The sequence below is a fragment of the Mus musculus genome, chromosome 7, assembly GCF_000001635.26.
Source record: "Mus musculus strain C57BL/6J chromosome 7, GRCm38.p6 C57BL/6J".
Lineage (NCBI taxonomy): Eukaryota > Metazoa > Chordata > Mammalia > Rodentia > Muridae > Mus > Mus musculus.
This window is the reverse complement of record NC_000073.6, coordinates 123,963,458-123,984,397: the sequence shown is the minus strand read 5'-3', so window position 1 is coordinate 123,984,397 and position 20,940 is coordinate 123,963,458. Positions and strand designations below refer to the sequence as shown.

General features: G+C 46.3%; 1 protein-coding gene and 1 long non-coding RNA gene across 5 annotated transcripts in view; one reads left to right on the top strand and one right to left on the bottom strand.

Moving 5' to 3' along the window:
* Positions 1-2,032, bottom strand: part of Hs3st4 (heparan sulfate (glucosamine) 3-O-sulfotransferase 4) — a 416,624-nt gene extending 414,592 nt beyond the window's left edge. For 2 of the 3 annotated variants that reach the window (XR_003946536.1, XM_030242860.1), the window contains exon 1: positions 505-2,032. Coding sequence is in view for 2 of the 3 variants with exons in the window: in XM_030242860.1 (XP_030098720.1) it covers positions 505-1,217 (713 nt within the window). In the remaining variant the exon portion in view is untranslated. The remainder of the gene's footprint in view (positions 1-504) is intronic. The other variant, NM_001252072.2, reaches the window with a different exon arrangement.
* Positions 944-18,004, top strand: Gm26974. 2 transcript variants are annotated; one of them, XR_003946874.1, is made up of 4 exons: positions 944-1,073; positions 4,877-4,944; positions 5,525-5,636; positions 13,159-18,004. It is a non-coding gene; the product is annotated as a predicted gene, 26974 (long non-coding RNA). The 2 variants fall into 2 exon arrangements; XR_003946875.1 differs by having other exon boundaries at positions 985-1,073; positions 5,461-5,636.
* Positions 18,005-20,940: the final 2,936 nt, after the last annotated feature.

Below are 20,940 nucleotides of genomic sequence, written 5' to 3'. Positions count from 1 at the left end.
TCATTCAGCCAAGAGGAACATAAAGTTACAGAGGTAGGAAATAGCCAAAGCGCCTACACCGTCTTTTTTTTTTTTTTTTAACTGTTCATTTTGCTCTGACCTTAAAACACTGAAGTTGGATTCCAGCCACACAAACGCTTTTGAGGGCGCTTTAGATTGATTCCTGGGGATCTCAAAGCTCGTCGTCAATTTAGCTCTCCTGTCTCATTCCTCCGCTTGTTCTCAACTAGAAGCCCAGCGCCCTGTATTGGCCTGGATTGGGAAACACCCCACAGACAGGCGGGAGAGCTGGGGATTCCCAGATTTGAAGCCTGGTAGTTCTCCAAGGCACCTGCTCCTCCCCTTTCCCAGAAATAAAGTGATCTTTTAGCTGGAGTCCTGTTCTCTCATCTGTACCGGGACTCTGCGCAAACAGGCCAGGGCTCCCACTGCCCTCCCCTGGATGCTCTGGCTATGGGCTCTCGGGACCCCTTATGCGTCTGGCACTCCGCAGCAGCCTCCTACCTGTACCATTCCAGCCCCTTCTCGTAGTTCCTGTCGAAGAAGTGCGGCTCTACGCCCACTGCCCTTACGTCCGGGTGGACTCGGATAGCCTCCAGCAGCGCGCGTGTCCCTCCTTTCTTGACCCCGATGATCAGTGCCTGGGGCAGCTTCTTCTCCCCATAATCAGGGGTGCTGGCGGGGCCCCGTTCCGCACTCCCGTTGGCCGCCCTCCGGCCTTCCAGCTCCTCGGCTGCGCCTGGCTCCTGCGCCCCGCGCCCCAACAGCGCGTCCTGCTCTGTGACCGCGTCTCCGGGGGCAGGCGGGCTCCTGGGCCAGGCGTCCCGAGCACCGCCGCCGCTCGCCAGTCCCCAGCCGTCGGCCGCAGGAGTCGTGAAGCGCTCGGGGGGCTCGGGCGGTGGCCCGCGGCTCGCGTTGTCCGGCGGCGGCGAGGAGGCGCCGGGGCGCACGCGGGGAGGCGGCAGCGAGGGAGACAGCAGGCTCGGCGGGGGCTCCGCGGCGGATCCCGGGGGCTCCTGCAGCGCCAGCGGGAACTGCAGCGAACCCGAGCCGCCCAGCAGGCTGTAGCACAGGTAGGTGACGGACAGGGACAGGGTGCACATGAAGAGCAGCTTGCGCGCCGGCGGCCCCTTAGTGGAGGCGCCGGGCAGCAGCGGCGGCGCGGCGAGCGGCGGCGGCGGCGGCGGAGGCGGAGGCGGTGCGGGCCACCGGGCCATCGCGGCTCCCGGCTCGCGGCGGCGGCGGCCCCCGGCGCTGCCCGGACATGGTTTCAGCCGCCGCCCCCGCCGCCGCCGCCGCCGCCGCCCAGCCGCCCCGGCTGCATGGAGCGACGCCGCTGCGCCCCCGGCCCTGGCTGCCGTCCCGCTGCGCCGGGGACAAGCCCGGACGCATGGCCCCCTCCCCTCGCGAGCCCCCGCCGCCCCCCTCAACCTCAGGCCAGGAGCCCGAGGGGGGCGCCTAGTCGCGGCGGCACCTGCTCCGTGCGCAGCGCCCCGCTCTCCCCGCGCTGCCGCGGCTACCGCTCCCGCAGCCCCGAGTTCCTTCCCTGCTGCTAACTTTCTGCCGGGAGAGAGGACCGGCGCCGAGGGGCGGAGGCGAGGGGGCCGGGCGCGCGCCCGCCGCCGCCCGGGGAAGGAGGGGTGCGCCTCGCGCGTGCCTGCGGAGGGGGTGCGCGAGAGCGGAGGCGTGCGCCAAGGCTGGGGCGCCCGGGAGAGCGGAGATCCCGGCCCCCGCCAGCCGCCGCCAAGCGCGCGCGGAGGACCTCGCCCCGCCCTAGCGCTGCGCTCCCACGGGAGTCGGAGGTGTCCGCGCTCGCCAGCGTTCGCTCCAGACTCTTGGAGGGAATTGTAACCCAGAGCTGGCCTGGACCGTCCTGCGCTGGAGAAGCTGAGATCCTAGCAGTGACAAGTTCCCCCAGGTCTCCTCCGATGGGACTCTGAGAAAACTCAGCCCATTTCTGACTGTCTCTTCCCTAGCTTTCTCCTGCCTTGCTTTCTGATGCAGTTCTTTCCCCACCCCAACTTCCACCTCCCCAGCCTTATCTTTGAGGCTCCTGATGGGTGGAGCTTTGACACAGACCCCAAGGTTTCCCAGACTAGAAGCTTTTGCCCCTGCCTTTTCACCCAGAGACTGTACTTTCTGCTGGGAGATGGCGCTGTCCCCTACCGGGTCCCTTTAACCACAGGTGCACCCACCTGTGCCCTGTGGGAGGCACTGCGGGCTAAGGGAGCTTGGGGTTCCCTGAGCTGACACAGACTGGGGTCCTCATCCCTCCAAACACCAAATAAGCAGAGGGATGTCTGCGTGTCACTTCACTGAATATTTTAGGTGCCTGTGCTTAGCAGAGAGATTTCCATCCCTCCTCTCACTCGGTGGTATTAAAGGCTTTGCGAGATTCTAAAGTGGACTGGTTTGTTGTAGCCTTTAGCGCAGGAGAAGGGGAAGATGGAACCTAGAACTGGGGGAGCGTCCATCTAGGGAGGCTCTCAGGAGCCCTTCTTCGTGAGTACTGGCACTGGCTCTAATGTGCTCTACCCTGCTAGGCACAGTTAGCTGGTTACCCAGACTATCAGCTTTCTCCCTCTTCTGCTGCAGAGGCTGGCTTCTCCTGTTCTATTTGATCTCATAATGGGAACAATAGTTGAAAGAAAATGTATATAATGTCTAAATATTAACAAGATACCTAGTGCCAAAGAGAGGAAAAATGTTAATCAAATATGACGAAGACCGGGGACTTTTCCCTGGGTGAACAAAAGCTCGCTGCTGCTCTCAGCTGGACATGAGTCTTCCACACCGCAGCTTCGGTTCAGATAAAGATTATTCCTTTATAATACATTTTTTATGGTACACAGGAGACTCTGAAATACGGAGTCTGGTGTCCTGTAAATCACCCCCTGTAACTAGCGATGCTTTTCTTCAACCACCACACAACTCCATTACTGTAATGTTAATGGGAAGGACCAGCTGAAGCTGACAGAAATGCCACTTCATCCAGCCCTCCTTCAACTCCAAGTGCAGCTGTCAGATAGGAAGTTCGGTGTCTGCTAATGTTGCCACTGCCTCGGGTTGGACTTCTTTTGCTAGCTAGGGCACTAGGATGCTGAAGCCAGAGCCTTGCTGCTCTTGACCCCCAGTTCTCAGACTCTCTCGGTTCTCGGCAGTCAAAACAGACCTGCCCTGTATGCAGTTCTCACTAAAGATGTGTTCTCAGACTTGGGAAACAAATTTTTTTCATAAAATGGTGTTAAAATGTAGCCCAGAAAGGGCAAGCTGATAGTAGATATCTGGCAGGCAGCAGGAAGAAGGGAAAATGTTTAAATCGACTCCAAATGGTTGAAAACTGCAGACTTTCCCTGGAGGATCAGTCTACTTACTGATTCTGAATACCCAACTCTCTTAGTTGGAGTTTCCACTGCTGTGAAGACACACCATAACCAAGGCAACTCTTACAAAGGACAACATTTAATTGGGGCTGGCTTATAGGTTCAGAGGGTCAGTCTATTATCATAAATGTGGGAGCACGGCAGCGTCCAGGCATACATAGGGCTAGAGGAGCAGAAAGTTCTACATTTTGATCCAAAGGCAGACAGAAGACTGGCTCCCACGTGGCTAGGGGGAAGGTCTTAAGGCCTACCCCCACTGAGACACACTCCCTCCAACAAGGCCACACCTACTCCAACAAGGAGACACCTCCTAATAGTACCACTCCCTGAGCCAAGCACATACAAACCACAACTAAGCCTGAAAACTCAGATCTAGAACTCAGGCCTTCCAGAAGAGCCTACAGGCTCTGTGTTTTCCCCTGTCCATCTGGGTTGTGCCTGCACATTTATGACTCTTATCTGAGAAATCTTGTCAGGAAGATTTCTCAGGATCCCTTTTCTTTCTGATACCTAAAAGAATGACATCAAAACAAACAAACAAACAATGAATGACATCTTATTGGTCAAACACCATGTCCAAGAAGTGATGGGGAAGAGGCATGCATTCTCTCTCTCTCTCTCTCTCTCTCTCTCTCTCTCTCTCTCTCTCTCTCTCTCTCTCTGTGTGTGTGTGTGTGTGTGTGTGTGTGTGTGTGTGTGTGTGTTCTGTTTCTTAGAGAGAAACTCTGTGCAATCTATACTGAGGTAGTTGCATGCTTCTCTATATAAAAGGGGTCCCTGAGAACATGTCCTTAAGAAACTTAGAATAAAAAGATGCTATGTAGAGAGAATGCCAACTCCAAGCTGCAATGCCCACTGGGTCTGGAGAGGAGAAGTAGGATTGTGTTTTGTTTCCACTGCCAACATCCGTGCTCACTCAGGCCTATCTGAGTTTTCACAGCTTTCTCCCAACGCATCTCCAGGCCTCCCAACACCTCATTTCTATTCATCCTAGGCAGCAATAGCAAGTGGATCAATGCCCCTGAGGAATGCTTCTCGCCTCTGTTAATGCCCTTTTTGGATCTTTCCCTAACTAATAAACTTCAACCTCTTTCCTTTGGAAGTCTCACCTTTCATGCACCCCACAGCCCTGCCTGATAAGTGTGGTCTCAATTTCTATGATGATACTGTATTATGCTTTTGCATCTTCAGGTGACAGAATCAAGACACACCTTACTAGTAACCTTAGTTACTAGTTAATAGCTTCCGAGCAGATTTTTTTTTTGCATACTTTCTATGTAGTTAAATAAAGAATGATAAGAGTCACCTGAATTTTTTTTTAAGGATTGAATTGAATTAGCTAACATATGCAAAAGATACCTGGCTGTGTGCCTGATGTGTGGTGGCCAGCAATAATTAGTTGGATCTAAATTTTGGCTCAGAACCTGCCTGCTTCTTTTCCTATTAAAATGTTGTCCCTGAAAAATGTATGCATGCCCTTGCTTCTATCCCAGTCCACAGAGTTCACTGAAGTGTAACTTCCTAAACTGCTGAGAACATGACAGCTGTGACTCAAAGCCTGGTGAGTAGACACTATCTCTGAGTCACTTGAACTGTGGTTTTCTGGACATTTTAAAAAGAAAAATACCAGAAGGATTTGGGGGAGGGGTAGTTGTTTAATTGAAGAGATTTTTTTTTTAAGTAAGCAGCAATAGTCAGGAGAATGTCTAATAGTCATTATTCTCCAGACACTGTCCACCCTCCTTGTGGGAACATGGAAGGGATGTGATTTTCTGGATTCCTTCCAGAACATGTGGCCATGGAATGTTCTAGCTACTGAAACACAGCCTGATCAGAAGGAAGGACATCCCTTCTAGGTAGAAGCTCAGAGACACAGTCCTATAGGCAACTGTGGAAGAAGCAGATGGAGCTCCTTCAGAAGAATACAGACCCAGTGACATGCATACAACCAAGGCATAATCCTGCATGAGTCTTAACATGAAAGACGTAGGGCTTGCTTGTTATAGCAGCACAACCCAGACTGTCTGACTGATTACAGTCCACATACTCATTTTGATTTGACTTTCATTGGCTCTAGCTCAGGAGGACTCTAGCTTGTCATACCTAGAGAAACCTGCTCATATGTGCTTATTGCCACACAGCCAAGACACAGAGCCAGCCTATATGTCCCGCAGCAGATGAAGAGATAAAGAAATCTGATGAATGAAACCACGACATTTTTCAGAAATATTGATGGAGCAGCAGGTCATCATGGTGAGTAAAATAAGCCAGAAAGATGGTATCACACCTTTCTCATCACAACCTATAGTGTGTTTGTGCAACTGCATGTGTGTGTCTCTGCACATGACATGGAAGGGGTAGGGTGTGCCAAGGACCAGTCTCAGATTGGAGAGGGCTTTGAAGAGAAGGGGTGCCTGGGAGTTGCAAAAACAATTGACTGGAAGTCAAACCGTGGGTCCCAGAGCTGGAAGTCAAACCATGGATCCCAGCTGGCGGTCTATATGCTACAGCTTTCCAGACTGGCATTTACTCTACTCAGTTCTGCTTTCTCTGGAGATCTCCAGACACAGAAACTAACTCTCTCTCTCTCTCTCTCTCTCTCTCTCTCTTCTCTCTCTCTCCCTCTCTCTCCCTCCCTCTCTCCCTCTCTCTCCCTCCCTCCCCCCTCCCTCTTCTCTCTCTCCCTCTCTCTCCCTCCCTCTCTCCCTCTCTCTCTCCCTCCCCCCTCTCCCTCTCTCTGTCTCTCTCTCTGCTCTACTCGAGAAAACTCTCCAAAGTGTTTTTTGCAATTCTAAAAAATTCTCTGGATAGCTCATCTCTTGCATACCATAAGCCAAGTCTCTTATTTTACATATCAACCCAGTCATTTACTCCAGGTTCTGTTTTGGTTATTCTATGACACAGCATCCCATGACCCAGCCCCTTGATTCTTTCTGACAAGCGGGCTCATACTGCAGCTGCTTTTGTTCTTTTTGATTCATGAAGCCATTCACACAATTCATATTGCTTCTTTATATTCTGCAGAGTTGAGAAATTATATATTTTTGACCTCATGTTTTTAGAGTTCTTTCCCACAGCCTTAAGGGCTGTCCTGAAGGTCCCAATATTTAGCATTTTGTGTGACATTAGACACACCTTCATCTCCCAGACAGTGCTATCTCTGATTATCTCAGAGTCATTGACACTGACAGGAAGGGTATTTCTTGAAGGAGGAACATAAAAATATGTACAGCATTACACAAACAAGCCTTATGCCCACAGCAGTCTTGGACCCTGTTGGCCCTGTTCCATGGGTGGGAACCATGTCCTTCCACACCTACCAAGGCCATGCTGAACCGGGCAGGGGTGTTGTCAGAAAGAGCAAAGGAATTACCAGGAAGGGCAGTTGGAGCACAAAAGAGAGTAAAACAAACTAAATATGGACAAAGGACAGATATACGTATATGAAATTTAATAGTGGATCTCATTGTTTTACACACTAAATACACACTAATAAATACAATAATAGAAATAAATAAAATAAGATAAGAATAGAACCAACAAACAAATATCAAATAAATATATGTAATAGAATAAAAGGAATAAAATTTTTAAAATTGACAAAATCCTAAGGAGCTTCATTCTTCAAATATTAGAATTCTGTTGTACAAATTTGGTTTTAAGTTTCCAAGCAATATAGAAGAACACTTTCCTCAAACACAGCACATAATGAAGATGCACATCTGGAAAATTCTGAAGGGAAACTGGATAGACTTTCCAGCCAAACTAAAATGATGAAGGCAGGACATAAGACACTGTTAGGCAAGAAGCAGAAGATCAATAACATTATATTGATGACCAGGGACAGTAGGACCCAACTCTGGAAAAGAACTGAGAAATCAGGAGCTGCTTTGAGCTAAAAGTCTCATGTGGCAAAATCTGGGGAAGAGAATTAACCAATGCTTATCAGAAAGATAATTGGCTCAATAGCACATCTCGAAACAGAATAAACATGGAGATCAAGTCATGGGCTTGAGAATGCTAGGGCCAAAGTGTGTTGGTTAGGGTTTCCATCATTGTGAGATACACACCCCTGACAAGAGCAACTTGGGGAGGAGGGGTTTATTTCATCTTACAGCTTGTAGTCCATCCATCAAGGGAAGTCAGTCGAAGCAGGAACTCAAACAGGGCTGGAACCTGGAGACAGGAGTTGATGTAGAGGCCATGGAGAAATGTCACATACTGGCTTGTCCTCATGGCTTGCCCAGCCTGCTTTCTAACAGCACTCAGGACCACCAGCCCAGGGGTGGGGCCATCAATAGACTGGGCTCTACCCCATCAATCATTAATCAAGAAAATGTGCCACGGGCTTGTCCACAAACCAATCTGATGGGGATATTTTCTCAATTGAGGGTGCCTCTTCCAAAATGACTCCAGCTCATGTCAAGTCCACATAAAAACTAGCCAGCACAGGAAGTCAGGAAGTCATATCTGTATCCCCTAAGGATATAAATATTCCTGTACTTTTTTCTACATGCAAATGAGAACACTCCTGTGTGTTTATTTACGATTTACTTATGACTATGAAGTGCACCATAGTCCTCTCCTTCCCTTGTCCTGGGGGTGGGGTGGGGGTGGGGTGGGGTGGGGAGACTGGGTCTTTAAAAGAGAGTTATTGTTAAATGAGGACAAATAGGCAGGCTGCTAACACCATAAGACTGTGGTTCTCTAGTGGTTCTATAAGAAGAAAAAGATAACTCCCTTTCTATTTCTCCCTCCTTCCCTCCTCCTTCTTTCCCCCTTCCTCTATTCTCCTTCCGTTCCCTTCCCTCTCCCAACACACGTTTTTCATGTGAAAGAACTACAGGAAAGTGGCTGTCTACAGGCTAGCAGAGTCTTCACTCACTGCTGCTCTGGTTTCAGACTTCTAATCTGCCCAGCTGTCTGCCAAGCATCACACAGTGGGTTTTGCGAGGCATGCTAGACTAACTGAGACATTTATCTTTCATGCCTTGTATGCTTTATGCCTTTAATTTGTTTATTCTCTATTTACTTCTTTGGAGATAGTCCCACTCTCCTCCTTCAGGCTAATCCTCTTACCCCAGCCTCCCTCCCGAGGGCTGGGATTACAGGTGTGTGCACGTGTGTGCACCACAGTGCTCAGCTGCTAGTTTGCATTTTTATAAGTTTACTACTCCCTTGTTGCCATTTCTTACGGATTCGTAAAAGCCTATTATTTATTAGGGCCATCAGGGTTCTGTTCCTCTGTCACATTTCTTCCTGTTATTGAGTTAGCAGCTTTCCAGGTCACTGCTTTCAGTGTTTCTGCTGCCCCCACCTCCTTCGCTGTCGCATGGCCAGCCCCTCAGTCCTGAGTCCCCCCCGCCAAGGATGTCAATATTTACCTAGAATGTTGCTGGTACCTTTTACATTTTATTTTCCTATACACAGCTCTGTAAAATGTCTACACAGATTAATTTTGGTTTTCAGTTTTGCACAATAGTCTAACTCCCCCCCCCTTTGTTTTTCTAGCACTAATTATTTCCCAACCGCTTGACAATCCATCGTACAATGAAACTACAACATTGTAATTTCCCCATCCAGAGTACAGAAAGCATCCCAACTCATGCAAATCTTTTCTTGTATCAGACTCACGCAATACATGCAATTATATTGCTATAAGTAATGTGCAAACCCCTCTCTGAATCCTTTTTTTTTTTTTTTTTTTTTTTTGAGGCTCATTCAGCTTTGTACAGTTTTATCAAATATTCCTACCACTCTTGAACTTTGGTCATTCCCTCATCCTTTCAATTGTCATTTTTAAGCTGGTACATTCTGGACCCTAGATGAGGCTGGAGGCTAAATTAATGAAACAGATAAAAAGGGTTTTGGTTCTTAACTGTTTTTTTTTTCTCTTTTTCTTTTCTTTTTTCTTTTTTTGTTTTGTTTTGTTGTTGATGTTGTTGTTGTTGTTGTTGTTGTTGTTGTTGTTGTGTGTGGGTGTTTTGTTTTGAAGGCAGAAGCAACTAGGAAAGCAAGTTTCATAAAGTGAGTCAGACTGAAAAGGAGTGCATGGGGGCAGGAACCTAACCTAGTGAGATCCCATTGTGGGAGCTCCTAGGCGGGAACCTAACCTAGTGAGATCCCATTGTGGGTGCTCCTAACCTGGTGGGAACGCTGAGAGAGAAGGTCTCACGGATGGGAAGTCAGTAAAGCAGCTCATTCTTGTATGAAAGAAAAATTTAATTGAGCTGGGTCAAGGGATATTCCTAGTAAGTACAATATCTCACCTACTTCGTTATAAGCTCACTAAGCAACTTAAGTTGAAAGTAGTCTTGTAAAAAGAAAAAGAGCGTTTTCTTAAATTATATACAAACACTGGAATGAAACATGAAGAAACGTAAAAACAAGACATTCTAAGTCTGGATCCCCATCCCAGTGTCTCCTGTCACAGCTTCTGTTGAGCGTTATCGTGGCCTTACCAGCTAGTACAGCAAGCTAGGGGAAATAATAAAGGGTGTGAATGTTAGAAAACAGAAAATCAATTAACACTACTGTCTTAGTGAGCGTTTCTATTTCTGTGATAAAACACCATGACCAAAAGCAACTTGGGGAGGAAAGGTTCCTTTTGGCTTATAACCTGTAGTCCATCATGAAAGAAAGCCAAAGCAGGAACCTAGAGGCAGGAGCTGACATGGCCCACAGTGGATGCTGCTTACTGGTTTGCTCCTTGTGGCTTGCTCAGCCTACATTCTTACATAGGACCACCTGCCCAGGGATAAGGCTGCCTACAGTGTGATGATCCCCACAGGACAATCTGGTGGGGGCATTTTCTTAACTAAGGTTCTGTCTTTTTAAACAACTCTAGCTTGTTTGTTAAGTTGACATAAAAACTTGCCAGCACAACTGACCCCTATCAATTTGACACACAAACACGGCACTAGTCATCTATAGCCTTTCCTGACTTCTTTATCCTCAAGAGCTCATACTACTATCTATATTATAATTTAAAACATTTCAACTTTTTTAAAGTCCACACAGTTTTTAAGAATTCAAACATTTTGAAAGTTTGGTTTCTTTAAAATATCCAAGGTATTTAAAAGTTAAAAACTTCTCTAAGATGTTCAAAGTCACCAGGTTGTGATGGTCCACATCTTTAATCCCAGCACTCAAGAGACAAAGGCAGGCAGATCTCTGTGAGTTCAAGGCCAACCTGGTCTACAGAGCAAGTTTCAGGACAATCAGGACTATATAGAGAAACCCTGTATCAAAAGCCAAAAACTAACAAACACATAAAAAATTTCCGAAGTCTCTCTAAAACTGCAAGGTCTCTTAACTATGGGTTACTATGAAATTTAAAATGTTAAAGACGTTCTTGTTTCAAGAGAATAACCAGGGTGCAACTACAACCAAATAAGGGCAAAACCAAAAAGCAACAGGGTAAAAAAGTTCATTGCCTGATGTAAGGGACTCATTTACAATCCTCACATCTGGGACTCATTCAAAATCCTCTGGGTTTCAAGGGCACTGGAAGGGTCACTTTTCTAACCCTGACACCACAGACACACACACGCAGACACACACACACACAGACACACACACATACACACAAACACACAGACACACACATACACACAAACACACACACACAGACACACACACACACACACATGACACACACACACACACACACACACACACACACTTCACCTCCTAGGCTCAGGCTGCTGCTACTTCATGACTGCAGCTATCCTTGGTGATCATCCCCTGGTCCTGACATCTTCAAAACACTAGGGTCTCCACTGCAGCTGGGTTTCACCTTGACCCATTACCTCTCCTGGACTCTCTTCAGGAATTCTAACCCTGATACAGTGCCCCACCTCAACCTTTCTCCGTAGCTTTTTCAATTCTGAAGTTTCGAATGCAGCTGAGGCGACACACCTTTACCTATGGCCTCTCTTAGTGGCAAGTTTCAGTTGTTGTCCAGACAGACCCCTTCAAGCCTTCAAGGCCAACACCCCCTGAGAACTCTTACACATTACCAAGTTTGGCTGTCAGTATGAGGTACAGGCTTGGCTACCTCTAGACTACAGCCTCTGCATGTTGACCCTAAGGTAACACTTTCCAGAAGACTTAGCCCCCGTGAAATGGTCTGTTCTTCATCACAGCTGATTAGTCCCCGATGTCCAGTATCAGTTTTTCCAGCAAAGGAAAGGTTTCCCATGGATTATTTTTAATTCTAAATATCACACAAATGGCCCAGATAGTCTTTACTTCCCTCAGAAACTTCACAAGCCAGGCAGGCCTCTGTTGTTTGCTTTGCTCTCAATATTATCTTTCAAGGTCCCAACGGCTCACTGAGCTTTGAACACTCAAACTTCCATAGTCCTTCCCCAAACCACACAATCAGGTCTATCACAGCAATACCCCACAACGGGATGTCAATCCCTGTCTCAGCTGGGATTTCTGTTGCTGGGGTTAAAACACTATGACTTAAAGAAACTCAAAAAGGAAAGGGTTTTTTTTTTTCCACTGTGTAGTTTATAAGCCTTTTTCACATCTTCATCTCAGACTTTTAGCCTCCAACAGTGCGAATAAATAAATAAATAAATAAATAAATATTTGTAGTTTAAGCCATCCAGTGTCTAGTGTTTTATTATGGTGACCTTTACAAATCTCACAACATTTAAAGAAAGTATGGCAAAATGTACTAATACACAACAATTTTTCCATATTTGAAGAATCGAGATGTTGTTTCCCAAAGTACGGAGCAGATCCTCAAGAAAGCATGACTATATGCAAAGGACAGTTATCTTTGATAACCTTCTAGGCTAGTTGGTCTCCTAGAGGTCAACTCATCAGAACCTACCACCCATGAGCCTGCCCCCTTAAGGACTTTATCATCACTGCAGCCAGACTGCACAGAGGAAGAACATCCCAGAGAAGACAACGCAGGCATTCACTGATCCCCACCCAAAAGTCTGCGTCTGAAACAGCCTGGTGCCCCACCTGCCCACTGGCACCAGAACCGCCTAGCACAGCTATGCACCAAGGACCAGGAGAAGCACCTGGGTTTGCATAAACAGCATCTCCTCTGAGCTGTGACTATGAACTTCAAACAGAGAAATACTACCTCATCCCTACCAGGCAAGGCTTTCCTGAAAAGAAGCAAAGTTGGAGGCAGGGTGGGAAACTGAAAGGCCGATGAAGAAGGTGCATGGCAGCTATGGAGAGTGGCAGGCCTGATGTCTACGCTGCTCAGGTGAAGATGCAGAAGTGCTCGCTCGTGATGCAGTTCTGGTCCAAATCCGAAGGTCTGAGAACAGAGTGAGCTTATGCTGTAGGTCCTGCCTAAAATCAAGGGAAAGATCTCACTGCCCAGGGTGAGGGTCAGCCTCTCCACTCCCTGTAGATTAGAGGGGTCTGCTTATTCACTTTCTGCTTACTCAGCCTACTGACTCACCTGTCAGTCTCACAGACTCTCCAGTCTTTCTCCAGGTGTTTGGAGACCACATAGCCAAGTCGAGTAGATACGGAAATTACCCACCACGCCTCTCATAGGGAGTAAACTCCAGCTTTAATCTCACATCGGTGCAGCCTTCCCCTCAGACAGTCTTTAAGTGCACACTTTCAAATGCTAGATTTATTGTTGTTTAATTAATATTTTAATATTAAGTGTTTCCTTCCCCCAATAAAGCCGTCTTTAATATTTGTAGTTTTTTACCTAAATTCATTTGTACAAGTACTTATTGTTTTCTTTTTCTTTTTCTTTCTTTTTTTCTTTTTTCTCTGACAGGCTTTCCCTGGGAACTTGGTCCGTTTGTCTCAGCCACAGGCTTGAAGCCCTCCCAGTCACTGATTCCTCACACAGTCCATTCAACTCCTTCAGTTGCTCATGGAGGCCCTCTGTGCCCTCTACACTTGAGCTATTTTAATTTGACATAATTTATATATTCCGGCACTACAATTAAATAGTATGTCTTTAAATAAGCCAAGAGTCTATTGTCTTTTGGGCCCAAGGAATTTTCCAACCATGATTTGATCAAAGCAAGCAAACAAATAAAGCAGAAACACTTTCATAAGGAAATAAACATGTTCAGAAATGTAATTCTGTCTGCCAGTAAATACCACAATTAGAAGATATCTTCCTTTTTTATTATTTTTTGTTGTTTTTGTAATTACAAAATAAAATATGAATACATATTCTTAAGTTAAACAAAAAATAAATCCAAGATTACAGATGTAATTGGAGGCTTCTCTATTAACAAATATTGAGTTTACAATTTCTCAGAGATATAATGAAAGCTACTCTTCAAATTAAAATTACATCAGGTCTGCTGCTGACACATAAAGTGGCCACGTTTGCTTGGGGCTTTGTGCCTTTGCTCCTGTTTCTCAGATTTTAAGGCAAAAGCCCTGCTCTTAACTCCAAAAGGCCAGGTCCATCTGGCCACTGTCCCAAATAATGGGAGAAACAGAGAGGGGAGGGAACCTATTCAGTTTGGTCACATGGGGAAGAGAGACAGTGGAAGGGTCCATGTCTGTCTTTGGGATACAGACATGAATATTAGGTTTAAACAGTGGGCAGGAGGTATGCACAAGTAAGCAGTCCTGGTCAGGATGCTGTCTCTCCTCCCTATGTCCAGCATCATTTCCTCAGCTCTGGTCCTACAAGCCTGCCTGTTAGGATGTTGGTCTGTTAAGTTCCTATGTGCTGAAGGTACATCTTTACCCTCAGCGCTGACAGTCACCTCTGATTCTGGAATCTGTCCTGGTAGGTTTTGTTTCTCCTACAACTGGGGGTGCCTCAAAAAATGTTAAGGACAAGAATCTATCGATCTCTGTGCCTGGAGCTGAAGTCCAGACATGAAATTAAAGCACAGGCACCCGACGTCACCCCACTTTTACCTCCCTCATGGGCCTGTGTGAGGAGGCAATGCTTTGTGTAGATGCAACATCCAATGCCTGTTTCTTTCCGTCTGGGGTAGATCCACAACACTTATGAAGATGGTTTAGACACATCGTATAGGATGTAAATAAAAACCTGTAGGAATACTAGAAACATCATTTAAACAGGACGCCTGACACAGGAGGGAAAAGCATCCACAGGGAGATTTACAGAGATGAAAGGGGAGAATGCAGAGGCAGGCACTGCTCCCCCAGAACTCCTGGCAGGTGCAAGAGGTTTGAAGAATGGATCATGCGTGAGAAGATGGTAGCGGTGCTGTGGAATAAGCCATAATCATCACAAAACTGGGAGACATGGTTTGACTAAGGGAGAAGGAGGGAAACACAGAGCAAGCGGCAACAGATTTAATATGAAAGTCGGATCCCTATCACTGGGGACAACTGACAGTGCTAAGATGGACAGATGGATGATGGATGGATAGACAGAGCTGTACACTGCCTGGACTCCAGGTCTCCGGGATCTATCCCACCAGGGGTCCAGACACTTCTGAAACTCCACACACCCTCAATGCAGACAGAAAACCAGCAAAGGGTGGCCACAAACTGCTATGGAATGACATCTAACACTAGGACAGGTCTTTCAGCTGTAGAGCACCACCACCACCAAACAGGTCTAAAGAAGACAGAATCCATCCTTTGGAGAAAGTAAATCTGCTTGAAACTATAGGCCCAAGGAGAAGAATATGCCAGCTTCTCAGACCTCAGAGAAAGGGATCCACAATTTAATTCTGTTGAGCAGAAATGCAGGGGTGGCCATGAGTTTAAATCGATCCCAACTACTTGGAACCTAAAAACATAAGGTCTTCCAAGCATCTTATCAGAATCTAATATGTTCCGGCGGGTAAACATCTCTTCCCCAGAAGCTCTTACTTGCAGTTTGGTCCCCTCCCTCTTTTTTTCTACCATAAATACAGTTGGATTGTGCAATCCACAGCCAAAGCGAGCAGTGTCTTGTCTTGCAGAAATCCTTTATCATCTGTTTTGTGTACGCGCCGAGCAGTGATCAGGTGATCCCAGAAGTTCACAGCTAAGAAGAAACAAGCATAAAAAAAAGGCATAGTACAGCATGAATTCTTTTGCGTTGGTGTTGATCTGGCTGTCTCAATCTCAGGCCTCCTTGCATCTTCCTCACCCCTGGTGGACTCGATGGGGTGGATTCTAGCTGCTTAGTCTATCTTAAGGCCCTTAGGGGAATAGGTACCCATCTCTTTGGCTGTGCCTCCACCTACCTCCTTGAGTGGCTGAACAATCTCTCTGAACCCAGGAAAGAAATGTTCACAGTGTACTCAGATGAGACAGCTGCACATTCCATAATCAAGCTTAGCCCCTTCACCTGTTTGGTTTTCCTCTCTGCTTATGAGCTGCTGCTTATCAACTCTGGTACCCAAGAGGGTCTCATCTGACTCAGCGAACTGGGTACTCTATATCACTTAAAAAACAAAACAAAACAAAACAAAACAACAAAAACATTCTCTTGAACTTTTTTTTATGGCTTCCAAGTTTTTGAGCCCTGGAAAGTCTCTTTAGTACAGATCTTTTTCTCATATCCTGCTTTAACAAACAGAAAGACAGCATCCCCCCCCCCCAGCTCATCCTCTCTTACACAATGCACTTTGCCACTGTGCAGTCACCTCAGCCTAAAACACATGTTTTATTTCTTTCCTACACACAGCAGTGGACACCACCACAACCTCTATGGCAGCCTGTGGACACTCTCATTCCTAATATGTTGCTCTTACAAACTGAAAATTTTATTTTAAATCATAAGTTTATCAGAACACCTCTGTACCCACATACCAGAATGCATTCACCAAACTGGCATGCCACTCTGTGAAGAAGACAGCATCACCAGGATTTCCCATACACCACTCACCCAGACTTCCCACTGGATAAATGCTGCCTGTGCTCTGGACCCTACCTGCCCTTGTGGGGTTAGAGGTGAGTTGGTACAGAGTTAATGACATAGACTCTGGGAGTATAGTGAGAAATGCTACAGCAAGCTCATCTGAGCACTGCTGCAAGCTCCTTTAACACCCTCCACGCGTGCCCCGTTGGTTCCAAGAAAGCATCTCTTCTAAACAGCAGTTCCCAATTGACTGGCATTGTCTGCACCAGCAATTCTTGGTTTCTCAGGCAGTCTTCAATTAGGTCCTCCTGTGGGAGCTGCTTTTGCAGCTGTGTGGCCAGGCATTTACATAGAGATAGCCAACACTGTTCCTCCTACAGATAAGGAGTCAGCATCTTTTCCATGCCTCAAGACCCACTGCAGGGGCCATGCAACCACTGACATAGGAACAAGGCAAGTCTCTTATATCACATCACCATTTCAGGATTTTACCCTCCTGGTGCCTAACCCTCAGTTCCCTTCCTTGATACATATAGGCAGGACGATGCAATCATTCCTCCCCAATTCATCTTGAATTCTGCCAGGTCCCTGTTTGGGTGCCAACAGTTTTGTGACAGATGTTTACTGGGGAGACACAGACACATCTATTCCCCCCATCCAACAAAAAAGAAGCTCACAAGAGACCAAAGTAACAATTGCATCAGTGACCCACTTGGCGGACCAGTGGTTATTTATTTATTTATTTATTTATTTTGTGATTACTGACAGCATGGGTGAGAAGTTGCTTACAGGGTCAGCACACCATTGTAACTGTGACTTCAAAGCCTTCACTCACGCACAGACCTTCCTGGTCCCCAGTGCTGGCGACAGTCTCCATGTTCCCTGGGGTCTTCATGTCTATTTGCGTACAGGGAAAGACTCTGTCTTTTTATCAGCCTAACTCCAAATGAAGTAGGATATAATAAGGCCCCCTTAGTGCATAGCATTCTCAGTTCTCCATGATATAAGGCCCAGGTTCCTTAGAACAGGACAACAAGCAAGTCTTCTGTGACTAAGCTGTTGTGCCAACCCCCTACTCATTTCTTGCCACTTATTCCAAAGGCATTCCAGATTATTAATCTTTCTTCAAAGATGCTGAGTAATTGTGACCTTTCGATTTTTCCTACTTCCGGTCCATCTGCTTGAAAAGCTGCCCCAGCAGGCTGGGGAGCAGAACTGCAGAAGAAGCCTTACCTCTCTGGAGTAACCAAGATGTCCCAAGCAACACTGATGCCACAGCGTTGTGGCCCACAGAGCAGTGCACAAAGAATCATTATAAGCTAATCCTGATGTGTCTTACCCGTGTGTGCCTGCGTTTTCCTCTACTGCTCCATAGCATGGACTTCACATGCCCTATGCATATCATGCATCTAATCTTCATATCTGCACAAGCAATTATTGCAGACTTTCCATAGGGGTTTTTGTCTTTTAATGATAAAAATGGATGGACACAAAATTACTGATTTGGAGATGTTTATTCAAATAATTACTGTGAATATATATTCTTAGATTTCTTTCTTTTATCACTATAGCTACTACCTTTACATTTTCCTCTAAAATTTTTTCACATATGTTTTTTGGTTTACGGGGGTTGTTGTTGTTGTTGTTGCTGCTGCTGCTGTTGCTACTGCTGCTGCTGTTTTGGACATGGTTTTGCTATATAAATCAAGAGCAGCCTGAAAGTCATGACCACCATACCTAATATTAACCTTTTGTTACTCTAACTGTGCCAAACTACTGCATTTTCACTAAACTTTTAATAAAGTCCATGATGTATGCACTTAATTTATCACTTTGGTTTTCTATTTCTTTAAGAAACTTTTAATTAAAGTAATACTTACATATAGCAAAAATGTTTACCCACTTTAAATTCTGTGAGCATATTCCCCTTTTAAACTCATCAACTTTAAAGAAGGCAGGAGAAGCAAGCAGTGTGGTGACACAGGTCTTTTACCCAAGCATATCAGAAGTTGAGGCAGGAGAGTAGCCAAGCTTAAGGCCAGCCTGGGTTACAAAGGGAGACTCTTTCCAACAAACCAAACAAGCAAAGCAAGGTGGTCTGAGCCAGATGCTTTTAGCTGTTGTGTCCTCTGGAATCACCAGTATGATCCTCACAGCAAGTCCCCACTGCTAATGAAGCTGGGTAGGTAACCACAGTACTAGATTTTAGTATAAACAAAAGACCCACTGAAGAAGACAGGAAGGAGCTGCCCACATTTCACCTCCCAGCCAAGCAACTCGGGTGGAAAAGGAGAAGGAATTAAAGCCACACCTTAGACTTGAAACTCGGGCCCCACGGGGTAAAACCAAATACAAGACCCAGACCTCGATTCCTAGATCCAACACCAATGGAAACATGATACTGGAATTAATGCTAACCAAAGCTGACTGACTACCCCTCCTCTCACCTCCAACCACTGGCGGCAGAGGGAATCAGCACTCCACCTACAGGACATTAGAGCAAGGTGCTGATGTTCAGTAAGTGCCTCTTGTTGTAAGACCCAGAACCGGGCGATAAACAAAGACTCATACACCCGGGGAGTAGTTTGTGGATGGAGCCTCTAGACTGACCTACATACCAACAGGTGGACTTGAGATTCTGTCTGGGTCACCACCAGTGTTAGAGGTGGCCTCAAAAACATCAGACCCAAGGCTGTGCAGGTCCTTGTGGCTGTGAGAATCAGGTATGATCCCAGCCTTGGGCTTCACCGCTGTCCAGGCTAATGGTTACAGGTGAAGTCTCTAAGCTTACCCTGAGATGCAATGGACACTATACTCTTATAGCACACGTATTTGGTTTGGTCAGCTACAGGTCCGTATCAGCCCTAATGGCCAGCAGCTCACGTTCACCAATACTTCAACCTCAGGTGTGGTAGCACAGGGCAAGAGCCTTTCTGCTGGGGCTAGGAAAGGGCAGTAAACCTGGAACTTTGGCTTGGAACGCAAACTGGGTTGGTAAAAGCAATACCAGTCAGACCCCATGGGGCTTCCTTCCCAGACCTGCTGAAGATGAGCCCTCGGGACCAGCCTCGGTGTTGCAGCCCCTGTCAGCTGCATCCGTTTGCACTGGGACACGCAACAGACAGGCACTGTGGGTCCTACATACATTATCATCGTTGGTTCGTTCTCAGTCGACTGTGGGCTCAGGGTGCGTCCCAGCTGTGCAGCACTGGTAGCATAGCATGCAGAGGAAGCCGATCTCACAGTTAGTGACTGCCCAGTGCAGGCTGGTGTGGAGACAGTGTCTAGCCCTACCCTACTCCAGGGAGAGGCTTTTGGGCACAGATTACCCTCACTAGGGACTCTTTCTGCAAAGGTCAATAGACCAACTGTGGATTTAGGACAACCCTCAGCTAGGATTGCCTTCTTCTGCTGAAATTATGACAGCACACCAACAGCCAACTTACACCATACCCGTCTCTAGGGCGCCATCTAGTGTCTAAATAAGAGAAGTGACTATAAGGCTCAGACAAAATTGATTGGCCTGCTTAGAATTTCTGTAAAGGAAGCCATAAAGATAGGAGTTAACACCCAATCTCCAGACAACATCGCACACCAACAAGCATCAGGAGCTCCTCTATGGAGGGATGACCTCCCATAACAGTGAGAATGCACTTACTATGCAGACATTTGGATGGAGAATTGCATCACCATCTACAGACACCCATTGTCCCCTTCTGATCATTCTCCAAGTTTCCCTGGCTCTGCAGCTTTCACACTGACTAACTTATGACTTTTATGTTCTTTTCTATAAATCTAACTCTCCTGATATTACTTGTGTGTTGATACTAAAAATTCAACAAATGATTCTTAAAAGTAGCAACCTTGAAGGTTGTAACTGTACCAACATTGTCATCAAGTAATTTGAAGAGATCCACTGAGGAGACTCTACTGCCGGAAAGTTTCCTCAATCCCATGGTTTAAGTGTTTCCCCTCAAGCACTGTTTAATTTTACATGCCTCTTCTGCACTGCCCCAAATCTCCCGTTCCGTGCATTCCGGGTTCGTGTTCCTGGGGAGTCTCCCCGTCTTGACATCCTCATGTGCTGTATTTTAGCAATGTCTGTAAACAGCAAACCACACATTTTAGAATATGACTTTAAATTATTCTTTCCAAGACTAGACTGAGTCCTGCATCCAAGGTTCAAAATTACATACACTGGGAGATTTGAAGGCGCAATGTCACCATCTCCCGGTGTCTACGGCTACTGATGAGAATTCAGACCGACTCTCTTGTCATTGCCAGTGAACTTTCTTTCCACACAGGAAGCTTTTAATGCTTCTTCTTTCTCCTTGAAATTTTGAGTTTCCTCTGGGTGTGGGGTTTTTTAATGCATGTGATTTTTCTTTGAGGCTCATTTCAAACCAGACATTTATACCTTTGTCTCAGGGAAATTATTTTCTAATAGGCTATTGAAATGTCCATCTTGTGTTGACTTCATTCTCTGCATCTAGAACCACAGTAAAATAATGAGAGACATCCCTGCCACTTTGTATTTCCCTCACACTCTCTTCGGTTGTGCGTGATTCCTTCCTCCCAACATTGCTGGCACAGTCATTAACTGCATTCCTTCCCTTATGCGTCCTGTCTGCTGGATTTTATTTCCAGTGACAGAAAGTACTTTTAATTACTAGGTTCACGGTCCTACCCTCTTCTTGCTCTGTTTTCACAGCCATGGCCTGATCTTCCATGTGCACTATCCTAAATCTCACTGAAATCATTCAT